This window comes from Camelus bactrianus, chromosome 12 (assembly GCF_048773025.1).
Source record: "Camelus bactrianus isolate YW-2024 breed Bactrian camel chromosome 12, ASM4877302v1, whole genome shotgun sequence".
NCBI classification, from domain to species: Eukaryota; Metazoa; Chordata; class Mammalia; order Artiodactyla; family Camelidae; genus Camelus; species Camelus bactrianus.
Window position 1 is genome coordinate 22591331 of NC_133550.1, and position 22417 is coordinate 22613747.

General features: G+C 40.3%; 1 protein-coding gene across 2 annotated transcripts in view; it reads right to left on the reverse strand.

The window, feature by feature from the left end:
• The window catches only part of PDZRN4 (PDZ domain containing ring finger 4), a 322740-nt gene that overhangs the window by 42821 nt on the left and 257502 nt on the right, over nucleotides 1–22417 (reverse strand). For both annotated transcript variants that reach the window (XM_045507049.2, XM_010970537.3), the window contains exons 4-5: nucleotides 16810–17066; nucleotides 13523–13625 (exon numbers count right to left, since the gene is read on the reverse strand). In XM_045507049.2, coding sequence (XP_045363005.2) covers nucleotides 13523–13625; nucleotides 16810–17066 — 360 coding nt within the window. The remainder of the gene's footprint in view (nucleotides 1–13522; nucleotides 13626–16809; nucleotides 17067–22417) is intronic.

Below are 22417 nucleotides of genomic sequence, written 5' to 3' on the forward strand. Positions count from 1 at the left end.
CTTTTTTAGATTACACATATAAGTGAGAAGACAGTAATTGTCTTTCTCTATCTGACTTATTCCCATTACCATAATATCCTTAAGGTCCATCCATGCTGTTGCAAATGGCAGTATTTCCTTCTTTTTATGGCTAAAAACATTTCATTGTATGTATACACCACATTTCCTTTATCCTTTCATCCCTTGATGGACACAAGTTATCTTCATGTCTTGGCTATTATGAATAATGGTGCAATGAGCATGGGGCTGCGGCTCTCCCTTTGAGACAGTGATTTCCTTTCCTTTGGATAAATACCCAGAAATGGGATTGCTGGATCATATGCAGTTCTATTTTTAATTTTCTGAGGAGCCCCTATACTGCTTTCCATAGTGACTACACCAATATACATTCTTACCAATGGTTATAAGGATGCAATTTTAAATCACTGACTACAATGCGCATGAAGATTTTCTGATGTAGGGTTTCTGTGAAACTGAAAAAGCAACAAAATATTTAAGTAATCTAGTAAATAATGGCAAAATTTCCTGTAATTGATGTTTAATAAGAATAGCTAATATTGTGCCAGGCCTTTCCTTAATCTGCTACATTCTAATAATTACCAAGTCTTCAAATTTGCTTCTGATATATATGCTTCATATCTGTCCTTGACTTTCATTTTCCACTGTTGCTTCCTCTACTAGTGCTGCCCTTACTCTAGTTTAAAAAGAAAACTAACACTTCATTTATCTTACTTTTAAAATACAAAAAAAAAAAAAATCATTGGACAGACAGGTATTGAACGTGTAGCTAATCAGGAGGGACATGCAAAGTTGGGAGAAAGGAGCCAAAAGCTGAGTGGGAGAAACTATCATACATTGATGCAAGCAGAGATGCAAGACTAACATCTCCTTTCCTGCCCCCAAACTCCAGATGTGTAAGAAACATATATATTGAAAAGAATCACAATCATGCTTTAAAATAAGGAAAGAAACTCTTGGTAGACTGGAAACTGTGAGAAATCTCTGGAAAATGAAAAGCAGAAGGGATCACATTAAAGCCTGAAGCTCAAACAAGTGAGAATGAGAACCACGGGGTTGATTCTAAAGCAGCACTGAAATCAGCAAGGCTCTGGGCTGGGAGCCTCCAGACACACAAGAGGGTGGTGATGCACTGCACACTGAGGAATCCTCCAGCCCCATGCTTCCCACCAGCTCGGAACGCCTAGAGCCACAGGGTAGCTTCTTAACTCTCCCAGTACCCTAGGTGGGCTTATAGTAGCTTCAGGTTGTAGTAGCTCCAAACTTAGACCCAAGAAACTGAACTAAGTCTGGATGGAGCTCTTCTAGGATTAGAAGGTAAGGCAGTGTGGTATTATGGAGACAAAGGAAGAAGAGCATTTCAAGAAGATGCACATGGCCAACGACACCAAATTCGGCTGAAAGGTTAAGGAAGTAGAAGGTATAACCGGATTTGGTCATTCTGCAATTACTTGTCATCTTCAAATCACATTTTAATGAGTTGAGAAATAAACATGATTTTTAAAAAGTGGCAGAGAGTCAAACTCTTCTTTTAAGATGTTCAAGAAAACAAATAGAGGAGATGAAAGTCAGAGATCCTAACAGGCTTCATTCAAGGTCTTTTTTTGGGGGGGGGGTTTGGATTTGCAGATTCAAACTACTATACATAAAATAGATAAATAAGGTCCTACTGTATAGCACAGGGAACTATATTCAATACCTTGCAATAGCCTATAATGAAAAAGAATATGAGAAAGAATATATATGTATAACTGGATCACTATGATGTACACCAGAAATTAATACAACATTGTAAAATGACTATACTTCAATAAAAAACAAAAAAGGACATTTGAATGTATTTGAGCCGACCGTGACACTCAGAGCAGTTCTCCTGTGTGCAGATCACAGTTCATGCTTCAGGTGCTTGTGCTCAGACCCTATCATCCACAAGATGTGGGGTTTCTTTTCTGAAGGTTCATTTTCTCCTTTCTCCTGACATTCTCCACTCAAAGTGATGAAATTGAGACTTACAATGGTTAAATGATGGAAAAAAAATATAAATATACACACACATGAAATATAAATATTTTATGTATATATCCCAGCCATTGTACTATCGGTTCTCATATATTAGCTCATTTAATATTAAGAAATACTTATTGTTAACATTATCTTCTTTGCACAGATGAGGAGCCTGAAGAGCAAAAAGGTCACACAAGTACTAAGCAGTGGCGTTTGACTTGAGACCACTTCAGGCGGATTCCTAATATATCTAAATATTATTTTTCCTCCAATCAGAGTAATACAATTAGACCTTCAATTTGGGTAACAAAATTTAAAAGAGTTTTCTTGAAAATTACTGGGTAGGTTATTGGTAGGGACAAACAATGAGGACTTAATGAAGGCAATTCATTTTAAATAGTTGGAATATAAGCAAAATAATCTGAGTGTCAGAAAATCTTCTGGAATCTTTTTCAGGTGACTGATCTGATACCTGTCAGATGTGGATCGCCCGCATTATTATACTATAGAAGTCTACACTTTGCTGTATGGCTACTACAGTTACGCATGTGTTCAAGACCTATAAAAGAAAGTGACAGGAAATGACTCTGAAATAACTTCTCCACGCTCGAGAGAAGTCCCTGGGAGAATATACGGCTTTCTCTGCTTTTGACAGACATAAAGCATAGAACGTGCATATGGAGGGGCCAGTCTGGTTTTGAAGTGGAGATAAGGTTAATGCACAGTCAGACTAACTGAATAGTCCCATGTGCTGCACATCTCCAACTCACAATTTGACTTGGCTTCAAAATTAGCGTCTTCTATAATAACATGCAGCAACACCAGATACAAACACATATTGCCTTAAATGTCCCGTCCTAAGAGATGAAATCTGGTCATTTAAAATCTGATGCTGTAGGTATGCAAGTGTCATACCTCAGTTCAAGCTCATCACCAACTCTGTGCCATTCATCTTCCCATTCTCCTAATCTATTACGTTTATGACGAATACAAGTGTAGATTATTTCTTTTTGTATTTCAAAATGCTGCTGTCCAGTGTTTCATCTGTAAACATGTTATTACTATTGACATCTTTTTCTGGGTTTAAAATGAGCCCCCAAATTTATTTGCTTCATTACCATATTCTAAACACTCTACTAATTAATGAAAAGGCAGAGTTAGAGTCTTTTAGTAAGGTGTCTCTGTGTGTATTTCATATTTCTAGGCATGTTTACCAGAACAGTAAATAATAATTTCAAATTTCAACTGGAAAAAGTTATATTTCCCTTAATATTTAATTAGAAGAATAACACAGTTACATGAAAAAATGAGAAGAATATCTAAGGAACTTCAGCTCTCACCGCCATCCCCCACTTAGATTTGCTAGCCTGCAAGTATATTGAAGATTTAGTTATTGCTCAATCTTTCTACTATGGGCTTGGTACTTGAAAGACAAAGATGTATGACAATGTCCTACACAATAAACAAACTCAGAGACTTATGGGGATCCACAAAGTGAAGACAAACAATAATTGTAAGGTAAGACAAATGGAGGAGAGTACAGAGGCCAGAAACCAAGACCCAGCGCTTATGCTTGTCAGATATTTAAAAGTTAAAGAACAATTTTTGGCTCTATGTTCTTATTTTTACATCCATCATAGAGTCAATAAATAATCAATTCACAAAGGAAGACAGAAAACAAAGAAAGAACAGGGAGCTATAACACAGCCAGAACACAAATAATCAAATGACATTAGTAAGTATTTACCTATTAACAATTACTCTAAATCTAAGTGAATTGAATTCTCCAATCAAAAGGCACAGAGTGGCTGGCTGGATAGATAAAACAAGACCCAACTATATGCTGCCCACAAGAGGCTCACTTTGGCCTTAAGGACACACATAGTCTCAAAGTGAATAGATGGAAAAGATATTCCATGTAAGTGGAAACCAAAAGAGATTAAGGATAGCTACACTTATGTCAGACAAAACAGACTTTAAGTCAAAACCCATAACAACATATGAAAAGGTCATTATATTATGATAAAGGGGTCAATCCATCAAGAGGACATATCAATTGTAAATATATACACATTTAGCATCAGAAAACCTACATGTATTAAGCAAATAATAAAAGACCTGAAGGAAAAAGTAGAGGAAAAATACCAATAATAACAGAGGGATCCAATATCCCACTTTCAACAATGGATAGATCATTAACAAGAAATCAGTAAGAAACACTGAAAATTAGTTAAGGTAACATTGAAAATCAATAAAGAAACTTTGTACTTAAAATACAGTTGACCCTTGAATAACATAGAACTGCAGGGGTCCACTTGTATACGAATTTTTTTAAAAAGAATGCATATTATAATATGACACAATCCATAGTTGTTTGAATCCGTGGGTGTGGAATCATGAATATGGAGGGCTGACTGTACAGTTATACACTTACTATATATATTTGACTACAGGGAGGAGTTGGTGCCTGTAACCCATCCCACACTGTTCAATCAACAACTGTATATTACAAAAAAGGTAAAATTTCAGTTATGGGAAAAACATTGTACATAAAGAGGGAAACACATTAAATGTTAACTATCTAAGGTAATGCAACTGCAGATAATGATATTTAAATGTTTAATCTTGGACTTCAAATACATAGATTGGATTTACCATAATTCTTGGCTCTTCTGTATTGTACATACAAGGTTCCCCTTTATTTCTATTAAGTTTATTTAATACATAGTGAATACCAGTGGACTCACTACATCACCAATAGTTTATGTCTTAATGGAGAAAAGAAAGAACTATCATGCCAATATAAAACATATCATCTTTAAGGATTCCAATATTTTTTTCAGAGAAACTAAATTGGTGGAAAAAGATTCAAACTGGAATTATTTTCTGTATCTTTCTAATTAAAAAAACCCCACTATTTAAATAAAGGCAGTTGTTCCTAGTGCCTACAGACTTCACCTGCCATTTTTAATTGACACATGTATAAGGGTTTACTTGTGCTAAACACTAATGCTAAAGCCAGAGATAATACGGAGACGTGTGCTACCTGCTACCAGTTGGTACAACAGACCAGCACAGCTACTCACAGGCAACGTGTGGCCTGCTGAGTGTGTGCTCTCTTTGTAAAAACCCGTAGCACGTGAGTTGATATGTTTAAGATGTTAAAATATTCCTAAAGTTTTTAAAGATTTGACTTTGCATTTGTCTCACTTTGCTTAAGTGCATCACATGGAAGAATTAGGTGCTGACAAATCTTTTCACACGCAGCACTGATGCTCCCATAGAGCTCATATCTGAGGGTGCTGTGATTGAAGAGGAGAGTGGTCCCTGCACGAGATGGAGCCAGAACAGAGATCAAGTTCTATTCTGGATTCCTTCCATTTGATTATATTGCCTCTGAAAGGAACACTGGAATCCTTATCTGTGATTTGCTTTATATTAGAAAAGACAGCTCCTCTTTCTCGGCCCCTACAAAAACTGCTCTTTGAAAGCAGAATAGAAGTCATCAGGAAAATAGGATTTGATATGCAAATATTCACCTTAAACACAACCTTTCACAAACACCTTTCAGTAACGCAAGGAAATCACCTGCATGTGTATTACTGAGTATCTTCAAATAAAAACTGAATGTCAGCATTTTGATAAAATTTATGTATGTAGTGTAAAGAATCTTCATTTTATATCTAAATTCCTAATAAAATAAATGTGCCTTTGGTTACATTGTTTAATAACCAACTTGGAAGGTTAAATTTGCCTTTCACTGTTTTCTTAGGAAATAAGGTTTAGGGTTGTCATAATCGGTGAGGGAAAAGATAGATTTGCCTCATATTTGTTTTATAAAATTACATGACCAAACTAACAGCAATACTAACCTCATTTCTTTCAGTAAGAAACCAAAATAATGACAATAACTTTGATGACTATGTCCAACTTCGTAGCATTGTCTTTCCAGTCACTCCTTAAGGAGGCCTTTTTAAAAAAATAGAAAGTCACAACTTAGGGAAATTATTTAATTTAATAACATAGGTATTCAAATTGGGAAATTCTGAGTCATCTCTGCCTGGAATATTAGGATTATACAAAAGGTGATGACGAAGTCTCAGACTCCATTAAGGTTCAAAAGGATAAAAACTAGGACACCTGTAGGATGTCTCGTGCAACAGGACATTTTTGAAAGTGGAAGAGGGTGCTCTTCATAATTAAACTTGAACAGAGGTCGTAGATGGAGATGGTTTAGGGCAAACCAGAAGCAGTTACTCTTTACGTCTGTAAATTAGCATGTCTACTTACTAGGGACCTCCAGCTTCTAACTCTGGGGTAGAACATGCACAAATTTTTTTCTTTTGCAGTCTGGCACAAGTGTATGTTAACTGTCTAACAACTAGGTTGTTAACTGAATAATCACGAGACAAAACCAAAGACTTCCACGGTTTATTTCAAATTTCTCTCCTTCATCAGCTATCTTCTCCTCTCCCTTAGTTTAACCCTTTATACATGGGTTTTCAGGACCCTTATAAAATAAGAACAGTAGCAGAATGGTCAATGTTTTGTTCACTCGTCAAGCAAATGCTGCTGAGCGCCCCGCTGTGAACCAGGGCATGTGCTAGGCTCTCCAGGTGATACACTGATAATTAGAAGTGGTCACTTCTGTTAAAAAACAAAAAGCATTTAGAAGAAAAAGATAGGTACATAAACACCTATAACCCAGGGAATCACGGCAAAAAATACTTATAAAATGTAGTATGGGAGTTCAGTGGTGGGAAAGAGATGGAAAGAAAGGCTTTTTAGGGGCAGAGGGGCCCATAAATAAAGACACAGAGGAAGGAACTCACCCTGATGGAGTTTGATCCCCAAGATGCTTGGGTAAGTAGGGTGGTGACAGAGTTCAAAAGATCTTCGGTGTAAGACAGAGAACTTTAAAGTTAATTGAAGGAATAGAGTCTTACAAGATGCTGAGCACAGGAGTGAGTCAATGAGAAGTGCACTTGAGAAGGACTGGTGGTGGTGAATAGGATGGACTGCAGACTAGCCCCAGGAGAACAAGAAGCCTGGAGATAGAGTAATGTTCTAGACAGGGGAGGAAGCAGTCTTGATACAAAGGAGACACATGCCACAGGAAGTCCGGAAAACATAAGCCCCAATATATGACAACTGACTGGTTTGGCTTCTATGATTAAGATTTTAATCTGATATAATGTACTTGGTGAATGGAAATGAAAATGGTGTTGTTATTAACAGATTCTTCCATGAACCAACTCTAAACTGACAGAACAGCATCTTACCCTAAGTGTTCAAAGTAATAAAAAAATTTTCACACTTCATCTAGATTAGTTTTCAATTCAATAAATTTCCCCAAAGAATGAAGCTCAGTAAAGTGAATTTTTTAAATGGATGATTTTATTGCCCCAGCGGTAAGTGGTATCAAATTATTTTAGATATTTTATTAATAATTCTAAAATGGAACTAACAAGAGGAAGGGAAGAGATAGGTGAACTAGAAAGTGTTCACTGAATTAAAAAATTCTGAAGATTCTACACTTTCACACTCTGTGTGCTATTTTCTCTTTTCCCGAATATCTACACAACATATGGATAATATGCAGTCTTTTTAAGAGTTATGTTTCACACCCAAACGTATTCCTTCTATCATTGCTTTTCCAATTCCTTGATACATTTCCCAGCGATGGTAAGAGTCAGAACTGTCTGCTTGGGGAGGCACTCAGTTCCCTGTCCACTGTAGTGCTTCACAAATTTGCTAAATGATCCCCTGATGAAGAAGTTATAAAGGAGGTACAGGGGTGGATTAGAAAACATGCCAAACATACCAGATATGAGATTCTGTGAGTTTATAAGATGATGTTTGGCAGAAACGAATTTTAACGGAGAACATTAAAAATCTATTTCACTACTTATTTCTTTTTGTTTCTCCCCAATTTAGTCTTTTCCTTAGAAATGTTTAACTGAAACAAAAATGGCACTAGAATTACAATCCCTGACATAGAACAAATACCTATATTCACAAAAGCCCAGATATGGAAACAACCAGTTTGTCAATAGATGAATAGATAAAGAAGATGTGATATGTGTGTGTGTATATATATGTATATATATGAAATTTATAATAGTCTATTGTGTATATATGTATGCATGTAATATATATAATATATAATACTACATTATATACATGGAATAATATGGATGAACTTTGAGGGTGTTTTGCTAAGTGAAATAAGATAGACAAAGAAAAACAAATATGCATGGTATCACTTATGTGGAATCTAAACAAACAAACAAACCAAAAACCAAAGTCAGACTCATAGAAACAGAGAGTAAAAAATTGTTGCCAGGGGATGGAGGGTGAGGTTAAATAGGAAGAGGTCGACAAAATGGTACAAACTTAAAAAGAAAAGGAGAAAGGGAGAGGATATCTGTTGTAACTGCAAGGCGGTCTCAAGTTCCTTCCCAATTCCCTTGTTCAAAAGGCACTACACTGCTCAGAAGTTGGTCCATGCAGACAGCAACGGGAATCCTCACTTATTCCTTCATCAAATATTGAACACCCACTATGAAGTGGATGTGATGCAGTGATGATCCTCACAGCCTAGAAAGTTGCCACAGAGCTCCACACATTTGCACTAGGGACATTTTTTCTCAGCATTGGCTCACAGATCATGAAGCTGCCCAAAAAGATATGACTGAGATCTAATTAATGTTTATTCTCTATTCTCTTGTTATCTTTTTTTTTTTTAAATGAACATCTCCTTGATTCATAATTCTCTTTAACAATGCAAGAGAGATTATATACCTAAATTCTCACAAATATTCTGAACATATTCACAGGGATCCAGCTCAGGGAAATAAATTTTGCAAAATGACACTTCCCAGCATAGCACAAGGAGTTACTTACACTTTGCATAAGAATTGCCAAGAGGAAGCTGATTAATATGCTAAATGCTCTTTTTTATTTATAGACACTAGCCCAAGTTTGCTTTTCAGTTAACATGTATACAGAACTCTAACATAGACTTGTCTTTCTTTTCTGCTTTTGATACCTCTTGAAGCAAACTTCGAAATTTCCTTTCATTGTGATGACAACGCACACAGAAGGGAAACTCTCTGTGTACTTAACTCAGGCTGCTGGATCTGTTTCTTCACTTCTATCTTGGGGGGGTGGGGTGGGGATAAAAATGATTTCAAGTAACATTCCTAAGTGTTGAAAATCACCAGGCTCAGAAAATGTTGCTTAAATTATTTGCTTGTCTTGCTCTAACACGATATTTTATACTATCACAATGTTGCGCTTATTAATTTTCGACTCCCCTCTATCAATACTGACTTTTGAGAGTTGATGGGAAGTGTGGCGGAGAATGCAACATCATTCTTACACTCAGGCAGTGGCAAACATATCTTTATTAGGAGTTGGACAAGAGCTCTATATTTCTGAAAGCCTTTCCCTTTAAATTATTTCTGGTAGAGGCTGGATTTGAGATCTGCCTCTGACTGGCTAAGGGCTATTTATGATTTATTTCAACCTTTAGCTGGCTCTAGGAAAAAAAAAAATGAACAAAGTTGAAAATACAGAAAAAGGAGTGCTTAATCCTCAGGGGTATTTCAGTGGAAATAAGAGTCAGTACCTCGACTCTTACGATGGCCACGTTGTTTAGATTTTGATATTTTTATTTTTTCCTTCAAAAATAAAATGAAAGTCTTTTAGCATTTTTAATTAGAAAACACTGTCATCATTTTTTTTTTAAAGGGTCAAATTTCAAGCTGTGAGTCTTTTAATGCAAGCTGGTCCACTGAGACTTTTCTGTAGCACTGTGGGGACATTTAAAACCTAATCAAATAATTTTCTTAGGCAAAGTGGTGATAGGCCTTGGTGAGATGTGGGCGTCATTAAAATTTCATCGAGGTCCCTAACACACTAGGGTCACCATAGCATTGACATAATGGCTGTAATATCTCCAAAGAAGCATCTGCTATCTATCACGGCTCTGAAGGGAGCTGTTACCATCAATGCAATCATCCGCGTGTTAAAGAACCCCTAAATATGTATTTACAGGATAGTCAGATCTGTTTGGCTCTATTGGGTCAATAATCCATGCATTGAACGTCCCTAAATATGTATTCACAAGATAGACAGCTCAGTTTTGGTTCACTGAGTCAACAGGAAGTAGACCTTTACAAAGAGACCTAAATAGCGGTAGAGTTTGCATTTCAGCAAGTTCAGAAATGCAGTTCGTACAGTTTCTGTCTTTGAAAGAGTGGAGAGCTATGCTAGCTTCAGTGGATGCCCACAGCTGTGCTTCCCTGTGGCCTGACACTTCGCTTTTAAAAAGTCAGAAGAGGAAACCTATCAGAGCACAGACTGTATTCAAGCTCCGAGGGGAGGGATGGAAACACAGACACGCAGGCAAAGCCCTCTGCACCAGGGTGACTGCGGTGCTTCCAGACTATGCCTTACCCCCTGCTCTGTCACCGTCCAGATCCAATCCATCTCCTCCTCCTCTGCCGGAGGCTTTGCCCATTGTCAAGTTCATCCCAGCAGCCACAGGGGTCTCCTGAGGGCTGCAGAAACCACTCTCCACCAGCAGAGCTTTTACTGCTTCTCAGAGTAAAAGCCAAAGGTCCCTCAGGATAGACCCCTTCTCATTCTGAGCTCGCCTCCCACCACTGCCCATTCCCCTCGTCCGTGCTCCCAGAGCACCCTGGCCTCTGATGTTCCGGCAGCACGCCAGGTGAGCCCCTGATGCCGGTCGCCTGGACCCGCCTTTCCCTCGACCTGGAAAGCTCCTCTCCCGGATACCCACATGGCTAGCTCTTTTACTTTCTTTAGGTCTCTTCTGTGAGAGGCCTTCCCTGACCATCCTGCACAAGACAGCAACACCTGGAGGAGGTACAGCTCAGTGGTAGTGCGTGTGCTTAGCATGCACGAGGTCCTGGGTTCAATCCCCAGTCCCTCCATTACATAAATACATAAATAAATAACCCTAATTACTCCCCCACCTAACAAACAACAAAGACAGCAACGCCTCATCCCGACACCATGCATAGCCTGCCTGTTACCCCGATGCTTGTTCTCCATGAGCGCGTGTCACCATCTAATACAACATGTCTTCACTCACTTGTGTATTGTTCTCATCTCCCTCTCCCCTCTAAAGGTTAAACTCCACCCAGGGCAGGGGGCTTCATCAATCCCCAACTTTGATAAGAACCTGGCATCTTTTAACTGCTCGGTAGACATTTACGGTACAACTGAATGAAAGCGGATGGAAAGGAGTATTGACTCTACTTTCCCGATTGCCTATTGATGTGTCTGCAATTTTAGTTTGAGGAGGAATGAGTGTCACTTTCTGGAATGAAGTCCTTTCTCCAGCCATCAGACCTCAAGTTCCCTGTAATATTCTCTAAGTGGCACAAACCTGGTCCTTCCTGCACGTGCTCACCCCACCGCATCCGCAGAGCTACTGGGTGATAACGGAGCTCCTGGAGGAGCTGGGGTCACCTGAGCTGGTCACAGAAACACTTGACCAGCCTATTTCAAAGTGTAAACGCAGCGTTTCTAAATCTCGCCCCAATTCATGTGGTGCCCACAACCAGCTCTGGGGATAGGCGTGGACTAGATTTTACAGCCTCATCGGATGCAAACAAGAGGGATGGATGGCGTGTGCTACTCTGCCACATAAGTGTAACAGACTGAGATGTACTGGATAGAATCATTATTCTCTCCTAAACTTTGTAAATTATCCTTAGGGTATGCCCCTGTGCCTCCACCCCCTACTCTGAGCCATGCAGATATCCTCAAATGCATCCTTTCTCGTGAGAGGAGGCTGTCACCGTGACTTATTCCTTATTTAAATTTCACAAGAACATCCTTTATTTCAATAACTCAGAAAGGTGCCTTCGGCAAGGGGATCACAGCTGACAGCAACGTACTGACTGTCGCTCTGTGATTAGTTGAGATTACAGGCTCCAGAAGACTTTTCTGGGCATTTACCACTGTCATCACACGCAGGCTGCCATCTTCCAGGGATGGACACTGGTCAGAGAAGAGGATGTGCTGCAGCTGGAGTGAGCACTATAGAAATCTGTCTGTGTTGTAATGTTCAATGATGTGCTGATTAAATAAAAGAATTTTTACCGTGAACCTGCTTAGCCTAAGCAAGTCTTTCTCCCATGCCACATAGATTTATTTTAATAAAGCTTTAAGGCACAAACTAAATAAAAAGTTGAAGTGATCAAGAGAATTCCATTCCCTAAACACAAAGTAATTCATTAACTGAAAGAAAAACATCGTTTAATCTTGAATTATTTGGATAAGTGACTCAACTTTGTAATTTATTTTGCATGAATGGACAAAGCTTAATGGATATTTCAATGCTTACCAGTACTTGAGTGGATTTATAAAAATAAAACTTTTCAATCAAATTAATGGAGAGGAGGGGATAAAAAAATTAACATGAACAACAATGACAAAACCGTCTACTCAGATACCTGATATTATTGCACATTCTCCCAAATTCTGGCTGAAAAGAAATAATGATTTCTGTAATCCCCAGCAATGACTTTGGTAGGGGAGAGATTTCACATAAATGTCTATTTGCTTTAGGTGAGCTTCACTGAATCGGCCTTATTTGATTTTGCATCCTCCTAAGGGAAGAGATTTCAGGATTTTCTGGTTGTAAAATGGAAAAGAACATTTTGCTGAACTTGTATGACATCATCTAATGCATTAAAAGGGCAGATAATCATGGGTTCTTTGCCTGTTTACCAAAGCTTCCTTACCTCCTCCATCTATTTTATTTCCAAATGTCAGAGTAGTCTGAAACCTTTCAAAGATTTATAGACTGCAGATACAGAGGAAATTCTAGGATAAATCCTTTAACTTTGGGGGAAGCTTTTAAATAATTAACAGACAGGCTTTGGGAATTGTTTCATATCACAGTACAGCTACTTTACCCTATACCGTGTGAAGACTAAACAGAGTTTAACAACAAAGGACATGAGGTCATCTCTCTTTCTAGAAAGTCGGTGAAAATGCTCTTCAGAGTACTTGAGCCATAAAAAGAACACTGGCTTTGAGAAGGGGAATAAGAATAATATAAAATTTAGTTTGTCAATGACAATCAAAATGCAACACAAAGAATGAAAATAGTAAACACAATCTTGGCTTTAAATATAATTTCTTTTCCAAACTCTCCTTGGACATTCTCTTATATTACAAAAAGAAGGGGGAAGAAAAAAGTAGCTGCCATAATATTATTTACACAAAGCAACAACCACGTAAGCAAATTCTTTTCAGGCTTGTATGATAAACATGTTTTCCAATAGTCTTCAAATACTAGAGCCAAATAGCGGAAACAAACATTTAAAAGATCTGATCCTAGATATTTAATAGACAAAATAATCATCACAGGAATAAATGAATCGTTTCTTCGTTCCGCAAGCCCCCTCGAGCGGCACGTTACGAAGAAGCGTGGAGTGGTGTGACGAGGTCTTACCTCGTATTCCAAGTCCTCCGTCCTGTCTGCATCAGCCCGCAAGCTGGAGAGGTACTCGTGGTCCTCATAAAATTCCTGCTCCACCGCGTGAAGAGAATGACAGCTATGGGGAAGGCAGCAACACGATAGCAGTGGGTCAAAGGGGTTGCTCTCAGGATTAAAACTTTTTTTAGAATTTCACGGTAGTTTTCTCTGCTCGGCAGCTAAGACCTGGAGGGATCCAGCCTCTAAGCGAACTAAGGCTCAGATAAAGAGCGACTGCTTTTCCTTCTCCCGCGACAAGAAGCCCAGCAATTGGAGAGAATACAAAGCTGGGGGCCCCAGGTCCGAGCGGCACCCGTGTAGAGACGGATGTGTCTCCCCGCCAGCTGTGCTGCTTAACTGATGCTGCTCTCGGCCTCCTTCCGTTCCATCCACTGGACTTGCTCCAGACACGGCTGTGTGGCCTTCCAGAGGGCAGTCTACCCAAAGGCGGGTGTTTTGTCACAAAGCACTACCAATTTCATAGTTACAGCCTCAAACTGTTTTATGAAATCTGTTTTGAAAAGCACAGCCAGTTGGCCCTCCGGGTCTGTGAGTTCTGCCTCCGCCGATTCCACCAGCCGGGGATCCAACGTCCAGTCTGCGGCTGGTGGAATCCTTGGATGCGGAACCTGAGCAAGCGGGGTGGGCTGAGCGAAGCGGTTTTCAGATTGTAACCGCAGTCACGCTGCCCCCATTCCTTAAGACCGCCTTCCTCCCTCATGACCCACATCTTCCCCTCTTTGATAAAAGGCACGTCCATAAATATTAAAGAACATTCCTTACAGAACGTTCATGGAGATGACTCACTGGAGAAGCCTGTCAACCACAGGGTTTCCTAATTGCTTTAGAAAGTTTCTGAGGACAGAGAGAGCTGATGAAGTAAAGGAAATGAGGGGGACCCAGGGACTTTTCTACCGGACTTTTATAGATAGATCCTTTAACTGTTGGGAAATGTTTTAAATAATTTAGAGAAGTGTTTTCAAATGACAATAGAGACATTATACGTTAGACCATATGCAAGCTAAGCACAGTTTTTAACAGCAAAGGGCGTAAGGTCATCTCCAAGAAGTTCCAAGTCAGTGAAAAGTCCTAAGTTCAATTAACCAGGTTGCTTGCATGTGAGACCTCTAGGCCCTGCCAGTGAGGGCATTACTGAAAAACTGGGGTTATTAGCATAAATTCGTTCCCCTATCACTAACCGAGAGGCCAGAGAGACCCATTCTGGTGCCCTCACACAGTCTAAACATTTTAATATTTCACTATTCTCTAATGTTCTCTACTTTGGGCCCGAAGAGCCACAGCAGGACAGGCAGCATCTCGCTTGCTGGTCTAACAGGCGAACCCTCCTGGCTTTAATCTGGCCTGGCTTTGTGAAGCCCACGTGGGCTGGGAAAATGTCAGAGCTTGCTGTTTGGGGCATCTCATGGGTGTGTCTCCTCTTTGGGTTAGTAAGAAGGGAGCCCTGCTGTGAGGAACACCTTATTCATTTAGTAAACATTTATCGAGTATCTACCAGATGCCAAGACCCTATGCCAAGAGCCGGCAATCGGCTGGTGCACAAAATCCAATTCTTGTCCTATTAATTGGGTAGAGCAGCCAAGTGGGAATTTTAGTACAGTGGGGTAATTAAGGGCAACATTTGGAAGCTGTGAGAGTACATGGTAGGGGTGTGTTTACTGAAGTCCTGGGACATTTGCTAGAAGAGGTTGCCTCTAAGCTAAGATCTGCAAGACGTGGGAAGGGTGGCAGGTACCGGTAGAAGGGAGAGGGCAGTGGGTCAGACCTCTTAGGCTCAGAAGACTGGCCCCATCATTTCCTTGCTGTGTGACCGTGGCCGCATCACTTAACATTTGTTTCCCTATCTGTGACATGGGGATGGTGATAATATAATATACTCCCTCAGAAAGTTTTTGTGAGGACTAAATGAGTTAATAAGTGTCACGCACTTGGAATATTACCGAAAACAGGTTGTTAGCTAATATATGTTAGTTCTTGTTCATTTGAGAAGGCATTTATTGGATGGCTGCTCTGGGTCAGGCTGTACCAGTGGATAGTATATATCTATTTGCCTGCGTATTTTTCATCTGTTCTCTGGAATATGAACTCCAGGAGGTAGTGGCTTTATTTTTGTTCCCAGTTTTATACCCAGTACCTAGTTCTGGTGCCTGACATAAGGGGCTATTTCGTAAGTATGGACAGATGGCTAGAATCGTAGGTAAGACAACCAGAGCCCCTGCCCTCCCAGAATTTGAAGTTTCAAGGAGTGGTTTCCAAAGCATAGCTGCACATTAAAATTGCCTAGAGAGATTTTTGAAAAAAAGTTAATGTCTGGGTTTCACTCTAAAAGCTCTTATTTAATTGGCCCGAGGTGGGATCCGGGCATTGCATTGATACGGCTCTTCAGAGTTTCCAGGTGATTCTAATGCACACATGGGACCCACTGAAATGGACATAACAGAAGCCACCAAGGGGCAGGGAAGTGGCAGGACCAGATCTGTGTTTTACTAAGCGGAGAAAGGATTGTTCCACTCTTAGAAATCAAACACTCAGTAATGTTTGAATACGTGCTGAAAAGTCCACAGAACAAAACAGATGGGGCAAAACATACTTCCCAAACTGTACAGGTAGGCTTATTTGAATAAAATATCTCCAACTGCCTTTAACTCAGGTAAAAATTGGAAAGAAATCGTCTTTTAACGGTTCCTTATTTCACAGCTCTATACTTAACTCTCAGACAGCCAGGATCTTTTGTTTAAGTCTCAATATATCAGGTAATTGCTTCCTTTGGAGTATTGCACTTTAATTAAATTACTTTCCCAGCTTCTCCTTTAAAGAAGAGAAGAGCGAAAAAGAGAGAGAGGCGACCCACCGAGGAGCATAGAGTGCCAACGTGACAGTTCTGTGTCTGTCTGAATAAGGTTTTTGGCAGCATCAGTGAGAAACGCTATTTCCCTGACCAGTGCTCGTGAGCTGTGTGAGGCTTCTTGATGGCTGGAAATTCAGAAGATGAGCTAATCAGCGCCAGAAATTTTCACGGCACCTCAGCAAGTAGGATTCTTGAGGTGAAGCAGCCGTGTGGGTCAGGGAAACCCGGGGCAGCTGAGAACTAATTGGATGTAGACACAGTGCAGACATTTTCCAAACAGAACTGAGAACCTGCCTCCGTAATTGTCAGCTTGCTCGTGGGACTGATTCTTCCCAACACCTGCTTTAAATGACGGATGACAACACACAGGGCTCTGGGAGAAATGACGGAAACATACCTGTCTGAGAGCAGAAATGGACAGATGTCTGGCACTGGAGGGGTAGGGGGCCTGAGTTTGGCCAAGGCCATGATGTGCTCGAAGGTGATGTCCGTCTGAGTGCTGGCGTTCATGAGCTGCACTTCTGGGACCGTTCCATAGGCTGGTTTACTGAGAGGCGTTCGTCTTAGCACCTGGACCACGATGGGCTCCTTGGCATTTCGAAAAGCTTCCACAGCCTCTTCATGGGTGGCCTTTGAGAGATCCTTCCCGTTGACCTGCCGAGATAAAAGGACGTGGCTTATCTCAGAGCAAAGAACAGAGAGGCTGTCATGATGGATTAAGAGAACATAGGGAGGGGAGGTTTAAACCAGCTCTGATACGAACTGTGTAAAGGAATATTTAATCAGACATCGACATTTATTGAACCCTTCACCAACATGAGAAAGTACAGGGGAACTGGGAAAAGAGTTACTTCTTGTATCTTTAGGAAGCACGCCATCAGAATTATTAGTAAAGATTTAAAAGCAATAAACAGCACATAAGCCTCAGCAAATGTTCACCGGAATCTTCAGATAGGTAGAAATGTCAAGTATATCCTTTTTTTTAAAAATGATCTATCAATGTCTTGGTGGAATTTTCAATATTTAATCAGTCTTACTGACCTGAAAGCTAATTTGGGGGGATATTGTCACATTTCTTTCATGTTCATCATTTTTATCCAAGACTGTGTTCTTGCCCCGGTGCACGTCATCCTAAATCCTTGCTATTGAAAGTGTGGTCTGTGGGCCAGCAGCATAAGCGTCACCTAAGAGATTAGAAGTGCAGACTCCCTGGCCCTACCCCAGACCTACCCAATCAGAATTGGCATTTTAACAAGATTCCAGCTGACTTACATGCCCATGAAAGGAGCATCGCTCTAAAGCACCTCTGAGTGAGTAGACCACATCCCTTCGGATCCTCACCTGTTTTAATTTATACCACTTTTCGACTCTCCCAGGTAGCTCTGGACACAGAGAAATAGGTGATGTTTGCCTTTTCCCTCCATCACTACTTCTCAGTAGGACCAACCACTGAATTTGGGAGATAAAAATTATTCTTTTAGTGAGAGTCTCCCATGCTTGCTTATTAAAGGCCAGTGATGTTCCCCCGACCTTTGTGGCACCCAAAACGCCCACACACTTTTCTGATCGCCCTCTGGAGGGACAGTACAGAGACTGCTCTCAAATGGTCCTCAATTTATTCCCCTAAAATGGGTCCTGATAACACAGCCTCTTAGTGGAAGTTGTGCTTGAATAAAGGACTACAGAATCACCCCAAATGAATCAAATAATGTGGGTTTTGCAAATAGGAAGAGATACTTGGGAGTGCAGTACCATGCTCAAAACCCCTGAAATTATACCATTTCTAGACGCCTAAACCACCTGCCTGTTGGGGACGCTCTGATAACTGCTATGCACCAGCAAATCTTTAGCAATCCCTGGATACCTTGAAAAGAAGCAAAGGGAACCACTGAGTTGCAGCCAGAGAGCAACTGCTGACATTCAAATGAGCGCATTCTCTCTCCCTGAGTAGACAAAGAATATGTGTGTGCTCAGAGCAAGTGGGGGGCGTTTGGGGAGAAATGATACAATGCCAGGTAGAAACTGTCACATCATGGAGAGATAGGCTTAATGATCTGCAGGAGCTAATTTACTCAGTCGACCCTGCAAGAGTTAATGTGCCTTCAAAAATTGAGCAATTAAGTTTCCTCACCAGCAAAATATGACCCAGTAGAGTTTTCTCGAATAACTAGTAAGAAACTTCAGGTGGAGACTCGGGTGCATGCCTAGGAATATGCACACAGTCACTAACGTGAGTATTTACTGAGTCTTTTCTCTGTGGACTAAACTTGAAAATTATCACTGAAATTTCACTGGCACAACCTCGGAATGGCTTGACGACTTTGGGCAAATGGGAGGATGTGAACACGGGACACCTACCGACACATTCATTCATTCCTTGAGCTACTGTCCAATGACAGGCACTCTGGGCTGGGGCCGCCCACTCTTAAGGACCTGTCGTCAGCGAGTGATAAGTTCCAGAATGGAAAAGCACAACCTAAAATCCGGCCTGACATGTTGAATAGTGTCATCCTCTGTGTCTCATATTGTGGTCAATATTTATAAGTGCCAGCGTTATGGGACATGATTGGTGTTAAATAAGTATGCTCTGTGGGAATCTATGGGGTAAGGAAGAATTGCCCCTTTGTCTCAAGTTTCCTGCTTCATGGTGTCCCTTTAACTCAGTGAATATCTACTCTTGCAAGGTTTCAAACCATTCTCTCCCTGCAAAGAACCCTTGCTCATCATCAATTATCAACTGTCTAAAACTTACTGGCCCTGTGTCAGTATGTTACCTTTCCCTATTAGTCTTGATTCTAGAGTAACCCCTATCAGCGGCAGAATAAAAGAAGACAGTATCCTTTTTGAAGAAACTTCAAGCAATATCTGAAGGCAAAGATAAAAATAACTTGTGGCCGGGGTTTCTCCCAGTCATTCATTAAATCTTACTAAGGCATAAATTGCATAAATTAGTGGCCAGACAAATGCCTTATTCTGTTTCTTCTCCAAGGTGGCTCAGAACCTTGCCTACAATCTGGTCTCGATATTCCTTTGTTCCTCATTTGTTTTAGAGATCTTCAAAGCAAGAATAATTTTTAAAGAGTGAGTTCCTTACTGATAGTGATTATTTATTTTACGTTCCTACAAAGCTGATTAAGATTATCTTTGCAAAATTCAGAAAAGTTTAAAAAGTTTGACAGAAACATAAAAATTATGGACAAGAATTTTAGGCTGTAAAAATGAATTGTTCTTATTGTAATGCTTGGTATATGGAGACAATATTGATGTTCATAGAGCAAGATCGATAGCTCTTGATTCTAAGACCTGTACATTCATTCATTTACAATCATGGCATTTATATGCAAATTTCTTTCTTTTCTTTTTCTTTCTTTCTTTCTTTTTTTTTTTTTTTGCTTTAAAGACAATCAAATACAATCTTAAAAAAGGACAGTCAATATACTCTCGAATATCTTACTTCCCCATTGGGAATGAGCTTTTGTTCCAGTTATCATGCAGCTGACCCCCATTTTCATAAGCTATTTAATATCTCGCAAAGTAAAGAAGTCTATGACCTTTAAAGGCGCCACTGTTGCACATGATCCCTTAGGAAATGTAAGCACTGATGATACAAAACACTTTTTTTTTCACTTCACTTGAAGTTCATCAACATACTGTTAGCCTACCAAAAGGTCACCACTTTATAAATTATGCCTTTCACAACAGAACAAAGAATAGCTTAATTGTGACTTTCTGGCCGATGCCTTGCTCAGTTATCATCAGTCACAGCTAGGGAGAGGAGCAACATCGGAAAAATACCTCAGGTTTTACTCCTACAGAAAAGTTTTGATAATTTTAACAAAAATAGTAAACTTTTGTTTTTTTCCATGTGGCTAGATCCTAAGTCCACAACAAGGCGTTTGGTAGTTCATGGCGCCACGTCCTTGTCATTCTACTTCTTTTCCATCAAATTCTCTCCTTCCCGTCCTCCCTTGACTCCGCCCTCCCTCTCCTTCTCTCTCTGTGTCTCTTGGTTTTATACGGGCAACACATGTGAGATGAAGCAAGAGAAAGAAAAGCCGTCTACTAAGGGTGTTCCACTTCATACAGGTAGTTAAGAGTGTCAATCCAAACTGCTCTAGGTGCCTAGTAAATATGAGACAGGAGGGAAGGGAGCAGGGTACACCCATGAAAAGAATGAATGACACAGCAGTTGAGGATAGGACAAAGACTGGTTAGAACCAACAAGCCCCAAGACGGCGCAAGATTCGACTTCCGGTGGACCTTGAGCCTCATTATAGGCTCACTATAATACATTAGCATGCTAAATGACACACCCACAGGCTCCATGACAGCTCCCAGGCTGGCTGTAAAAGACCAAAAGGTGGGTGGTGGTCCAATTCCTGGAAATCCCCGCTCCTTCCCCCAGATAGTTGGAATAATCCTCCCACTTGTGAGCATATAAAAATAGCCAGCCCATAAAAACTAGCCACCCCCTGCACCCCCAGGTCGCTCTCCCTTCTGTGACGCCCTGTACTCTGTCTGTGGAGTGTGTATCTCCCTAAATAAATCTGCTCTCACTTTACTATGGCTCGCCCTTGAGTTCTTTCCTGCACGAAGCCAAGGACCCTCACTTGGTGGAGCACATCCCAGGGACTCACCCGAGACCTGGGACGTGACCATCCTCTTGTGCCCCCCCATCTTCCTGCAACAAATGGAGGGGAGCGGAAGTGCTGGAGAGTACAGGGAAGTGGATTTTCGGGAGGAAAAACAGGATGAAGGGTGTTGGGAGCAAAACTGATGGGAGGAAATGAAAGGTAATTTGAAAATTAACAAAGAAATACCCGTAACATATTACTGGCTTTGGCTTGGAAGTGTCCATACCGAAAGGTTTCAAGAAGGCTGGTGATTTGATTTAAGCATGGTATAGAGAAAGGGATCTTTTTCTAAAGAGGTTGTTAAATGGAGTGAGTGAGAGATTAGAGTGTCATCATAAACACGAGAAGTATACGAGATAATTCTCTCTATTACTATAACATCTGGCATTTTGATAACTGTGGCCAAAACTGATTTAGTTTTACTGCTACCGACCAGCTAGAGGATAACAGGAAAGACTTCTTCTTTTGATAAGAGTCCCAGGGTGGGGTGACTGGATTCTGAAATGATGGTTAAGCCACCTGACTTGAGAGGAATGAGAAACCAGGTGCGTTATTCATAAAGAGGTTATCGGAATTGGCAACAACATAAAAGAGGAAAGGAAGACGCCGATGACAGAAGTTCTAGGAGAAATAGAGACATGAGGTTATCCTCATAAAAACCAGCTTTGGGATTGGAAGCGAGTGAAAAGAGCGGTCTCAATCACACCAAACTTGAAGCAATTATAAGACATTCAGATGAACTAACAAATAAATGGACGATGAACGACTCAAAGAAAAACCAACCATGGGAAGTCATTTCCCAAGAAGCTCTTCCTTTCACTCCTGCACTGCCCTCGTCAACTCAGTTGATAAGTTGAAAAATATACACCTTTTTACAAATATGAAAACATAAGTGTCTTGATTCAAAAAAAGTTATTTTCCATTATATTAATAGAGAAACGTGAATAGGAGAAAACTAGTCACTTTTCAGCAATCATTGCAAAAGAAGTGCGAATACATTTGTTGTGGCAGATGGGCTAATGAATCCATAAGCAACTTGTGAATGTTAAGTCAAGAATATAGCTTTTCATATGGAAACCGAATCATGGCAACGTTTGATGAAGCTTCTGTTTAACGAACAGTCAATCTACCTTTTTGGATAAACTGACAAATCTGGGCCACTTGTCAGCAACCTCCCCAGAGTGACTGGTGGCCTCAGTTTGGATATGAGCTGCTCTACTTTGATTTTATTCCTCCAAATCCAGCCACATGCAAAATTTTCTTGAGTATCAAAAAAAAAACAAAAAACAAAAAACAAAAAAAAAACAGAACAGGCTTTTCTTTTTTCCTTTTTGAAGTGCAAACAAGTGCATGAATAACCCTGATAAGGGT